The sequence below is a fragment of the Frankliniella occidentalis genome, unplaced genomic scaffold (genome assembly GCF_000697945.3).
Source record: "Frankliniella occidentalis isolate FOCC.00 unplaced genomic scaffold, Focc_3.1 Scaffold383, whole genome shotgun sequence".
In the NCBI taxonomy this organism is placed as follows: domain Eukaryota; kingdom Metazoa; phylum Arthropoda; class Insecta; order Thysanoptera; family Thripidae; genus Frankliniella; species Frankliniella occidentalis.
In genome coordinates, this window is record NW_026267505.1 from 166,187 (window position 1) to 171,462 (window position 5,276).

At 44.6% G+C, this 5,276-nt stretch overlaps 1 protein-coding gene across 1 annotated transcript in view; it reads left to right on the forward strand.

Moving 5' to 3' along the window:
- LOC113213169 (uncharacterized) overlaps positions 1-5,264 on the forward strand; it is a 49,601-nt gene extending 44,337 nt beyond the window's left edge. Inside the window, exons 6-7 of the mRNA XM_052274373.1 lie at positions 2,223-2,502; positions 2,797-5,264. Coding sequence (XP_052130333.1) covers positions 2,223-2,502; positions 2,797-3,144 — 628 coding nt within the window. The 3' untranslated portion in view covers positions 3,145-5,264. The remainder of the gene's footprint in view (positions 1-2,222; positions 2,503-2,796) is intronic.
- Positions 5,265-5,276: the final 12 nt, after the last annotated feature.

Genomic DNA, 5,276 nt, shown 5'->3' on the forward strand with positions numbered 1-5,276 from the left:
CCCCCCCCTTTCTTGCCGATTTTTGCTATTTTTCAGTTTTGTGCGCTCTCTTGTTTTTATTAAAAAACATGTTTAAACTTGTTCGGGAGGTTTGACCCGTATTGATTCTCGAAGCGTACGGTCTGAGGAGTTGTTTTTGACTAAGAGTGTACTTATATACAGAAATACAAGTTTTTAAACTTGATTGATGTTTTTAAAACGGGAAAGTTCAAAAACCTGGGGAAAGACATTCATAATGTCATATCTTCACCAATTTTTGAAATTTCTGGCTTAAAATGATTATTGATTCATTCTACAAATGAACTAATTTTTGGTTTTGACTTTTACGCTCCCTCCCTAGTTATCCGCAAACGCAAGACAATCTTGACACTTGAATCTCTGTTCGTTAAGTTCGCCCCAAACCGAATTTGAGACAAATTCTGCGAAAGACAAGGTGGAGTTCGTGCTCCTGGAAGGTAGGAAACGCAACCACCAGCCAGGTTGGGGTTGGGAAAATGGGAAATATCATTTAGGAGTAGAGTAACTGGTTTAAGGGCTTGCGGCTGTTTTAGCAACCCTCTGGGCCTCCAAATCTGCAAAACAAGTAAATAAACGCGATTTTTCGAAGATTTCATATTTAATTTGAGGCGATAAAAACCAAACCAAAAGGCCTACAGAGCAAATAAACATATATTCTGAATCGTATTGATGTCAGGATCAAGAAAATGCCTGAGTTGGTAAGATCGGACTAAAACTTTAGATTTTACACGGGGTTAAAGGCGTTTTTCGTCCGTTTTGGACTTAAATCGACTAGCGCCAGACCTTAAAATGGTTTCTCGACAAAAGGAAAAAATACGTATTCTCTTATTTCCAATCTACTATCCAATTTTGATGAGCAGTGCCTTTTCCAGAAACTTCGGGTTTTTTTGGGGGGCCACCCTTCCCTTGGCGAGTTTTCATCCCCTTGACGTCACTGTCCCCTAATGCGTCATCCCCGTGACTGCTGAAATTCAGTCCCAAAAAGCGCTCCGAAAGCGCTTCCGACTTAACACAATTTTCAAATCCACACAATACGACTTACCCTATCCGCCGTGCATGTAGAGAGGTGGTAAACCCAGACTCAGCTTTGAGCGGGACGGGACCCTACCTGACTCTCTCCCACATGGATATGGATAAAACTATCCAAAAATGTAACTGGCAAAGGTGTTCTAGAATTATACTTAAAGTATACCAAAAGTGCCAGCAGAGTGTAGCAGTTCCAATCTGCAAGACTTTAGTTATACTTTTTACAAAAGTACAAATAGAAGTAAGTGTCATTGAGTTATACTTATTTCAATGCGGGTGCCACACACTGGTGCTCTATCGCACACTCCGGCCGGTTGGATCGGGCAAGAGTTCAAGCTAGCTACCTGGATACTTGATAGGTCGCCCCGACTGCTGGTAGCCTCCTCCACTCCGGCCTGTTCGGGCCGGTCAGATAGCCAGCGTATGGTCGTGGTCGTTTATGGCACCCAGCCCCCCTAGGTCAGCAGGGTCGAGTGTCGATTGCGGCAGGGCCAAGGCGTGGATTGTCGTTTGCGGCACGTGCGGGGAATGCCAAGGGAAGAAAGAGACATTTCTCTCCGCACTCCATCACTAATGCCGATTGTGCGGCATGATGGCGGTAAATATATGGTGTGCAGGAAGTATAAAATGACATGTGTCCGCCAGGTCTTGGAGAACTTCAGGTCCACTCGTTAAAGCGTTGCACGCAACGTTTCACTGATAGTATATTTGCTTATTCACTGGATTCACTTAATCACTTTGCCCCGCCGCAATCGACACTCGACTCTTCCGACATGGGGACTTAGTGCTGCAAACGACCTACAACCAGATAGCACTGACAACGCCGTTGCGGTTAGTCCGCCAATGTGCTGGTAGACCCTCCTGCCCGCTCCTGCCCCAACCCTATCCCTCTCCACCACTATGTGACCAGTTTCGGTCAGAATATGTTATGTGACCCGAGAAGGTCTACTTAACGCGACATTCGCTAGTAACCACAAAACTGCTGCACAAATTACTGGAGAGTAAACATAGATGGTTACACCACAAACGTGACCAAAAATACGTTTAAAACACACATGCGACCTTCATAGGATTTCACGAATGTTACACATATCACATTAGTTTTTCACGTGAGTTTCAAACTGGCTTCAATTAACCGTTAAAAGCTGTGGTTAAATTGTAGTTCGTTGTTTATGCAGGGACGTACGAACACAGCCAGAGAACAGGCCACACCTTATTGATGGCACGACAAATATATCGAGTGAAGACCGAGCCCGCAACAATTTGCGGAGTTCACTTGTGTTCCTGGACATCGATGAGGTGGAACATCACGTCTCAAAAGGAGTCAGGATGGACGTCGTGTTGAAGAAACCAGATGTTACTCCTTTAGACGAAGCATTATTCAAACTTAACAGTAAAATTGCGATTCTTTTGATCCACGCACTAGCTGAGCACCCTGAAATCAAGGCAGAAGCGAAGGTAAGAACTGTGAGGTGCATGTATGTTAAGTTACGGACCCCTGCGAGTGGTGGCCCTCTCGTTCTCTACAACACGCGTTGAGCTTTGTGCCTCCCATTATAGCATAGCTTAGGTTAGGTTGCCCCATTTTGGTAGTTCAGGTTGCCGATTTCACCAGTTCGCCTCTCAAATGAAAGTAGAGGTCCTTCTGATCACAACAGCTTCGCTCCGCCGGCAACTCCGTTCGGCGGAAGGGCGGGCCTGCTTGTTTTCAGCTGGGCTCTCAGCATTTCTATGTTTTTTTTCTTCTTGTAGATTTCGGGATTTTTTGGGACTGGTGGCAAACCGTTGACGCCTCTACTCACTGGACCGCGCTCTGCTTTGAATAAAACGCCATTGGAATGGGCGGTTGAGTTCAAACGCCCTCAAATTGTTCGGTCGCTGCTGAACGTTGGCGTTCCCCCGGAAGGCTCCCTCTATGGGGGCTCTCTGCTCGACTGCTGCGCGTCGTTCATGGCCAACGAGATCGTGGCCACTGACATTGCAGACCGTGAAGAAACGATGGACCTCCTCATTCAAGCTACATCGGTACAGATTCAACCAGCAGAGAATGGGGGGGGGGGGACGCTCTTATTTCTCGGTTTAAATGAGACAGGCTCCTAAACAGCACCGCAAATGACAATCCGCGCCGTGGCCCTGCCGCAATTGACACTCGACCCTTCTGACCTGGGGGCTTAGTGCCGCAAACGACCATCCAGTGGGCTTATGAAAACGACCTATTGTCTGTCTGTCTGTTTGATTGTTTGTCGGTTCCCCTAGTAGGAGGTGTGCTAGGGGGTATCTTACTTAAGGTTCATTTCTAGAGAACGAACCAGCTACGTCGAATCCTGACAACCAGCCCTAACGTTGTGAATAGGGTTGTCAAAGAAAAGGTGGTTGCCCGGATTTGCCGAAAGCATTTTGTTCTCTAGGAGTAAACCTGAAGATACCCTGAAAATTTCCTCCTTTCAGTGGCACAGATACACGGACAAACAGACCACCCTCCTGCTTTGTAAAAGCTATCGAACGGGCTGATGCAAACCACCTCGCGTTTCGTTTGGATACCTCGGAGCGAGAACCGCTCATTCTGCCGAGGCGTTTCGTCAACCGCTCAGTCTCTCGAGGCGCTACGACAACCGCTCAGTCTTTCGAGGCGCTACGACAACCGCTCAGTCTGATGACTCGCGGAGACTACCGCTCAACCGCTGCAGGAAAGCGTATTATACTGAGCTGTTGTCGAAGTGCCTCGGTAGACTGGGCGGTTGACGTAGCGCCTCGAGAGACTGAGCGGTTGAGGAAACGCATCGGCAGAATGAGCGGTTCTCGCTCTGAGGGTAACTGGTTGGCCAACTTCGCTTACGTGACTAAAAACAGGACTAAAAACAATACATTTAGAATCTAAACGATCCCTCTGATGAACTGTGTCTTTAAGGTGACACAGGACTGAAACTGGCACTAAACAGGTATTTCAAGTTTAAAATCTAAATGCGAATTAAATCAAAAAAACGCTTTCCAAAGCAATTTAAGTTAGTTCATTGCGGTTCTTTAAAGGTTTAGTATGCCTATGGTTGAACGTGACTGTGTGAGCAGAAAGCTTTTTAAAATTTCATAAAGTGACGAAATTTTAAAAAGCCTCTTGCGCACACAGTTACGTTTAACTAGAGGCTTACTATACCTTAAGGGGAAGGTATACTGAAATCCTTAAAATCTTAACACAGAAAAGTTCAAAAAAGTGGTTTATTGACTGAGCGATTAGCGAAGCCCATTACTCCACTGACCGGAAAAGTTTCATTCTGTTCACTGTAAAAAATATTCTGAAATTTCAGAGCAAAATATCTCTTAAATTTAATAACATTATCAGTTGTTCTTAAACGTAATAACAGATTAAGATATTTAAGAAGTTTTCTTAATATTGCAAACAAGGTTATGAGAATTCTGATGAAATTCTCGATTTCATAGCAGGTTTATTTAATTTAAAAGTTTTCCTTAGTTTTGACAAAATTGTGTTGAAAAGTCACAACCATTCTTACTTTTAATACTAGCATTCAGAACACTTCTTAAAAGTCATGTAGCTTTTGACCATTGGACATGGAATTTTGGCGTTCAATATAGTATTGGGTGAACAACATATCGAATTTAGATAGGCGTAATGTAGCTATGCCGCTGCCATATGTCAAAAAAGCAAGTTAACAAACATACGCCGTCCGACCAAGCACATAGCTACTCTGGGAATGCCCCTGGACGGAGCGCCGCATAAGGTCGGGTGCGAGCGCTCCCCTCACAGGTATGTCCCGACAGCCACGCGGTCTAAGGCGTCAGGATCCGAACCCAAAGGTCCGAGGTTCGAATCCACCCAGGTAAGGTAAGGTAAACATCTTTAATATGTGGGAAGTTGGGTGTAAACATCTGCCCCAAGGGGAATGAACTAAATATTTTCCAGATTTTCGTTAGGTTGGAAAAGAAGAGCATTTTTGGCGTTTCATAACACGTTCTTAATTTTCAAAACATGTTTTGAATTATAGGAAACTTTTTGTTCTTAAATTTAAGAGCAAATTTGTTTTGTAAACTGCTTCAAAACATGTGTTGTTAAAATTAAGATGGATTTTTTTTACAAACAAATTTGTTTCGACCCTCCCTACGTACAAGTGGCTATCTTTTTGGGCGTGGCAGACAAAAGGCTATCTTTTTGAGCTGGGCAGACAAACGGCTAACTGCTTTTCCCACCTCGCGACTTTGGGTTCTAATATCTTACAGTA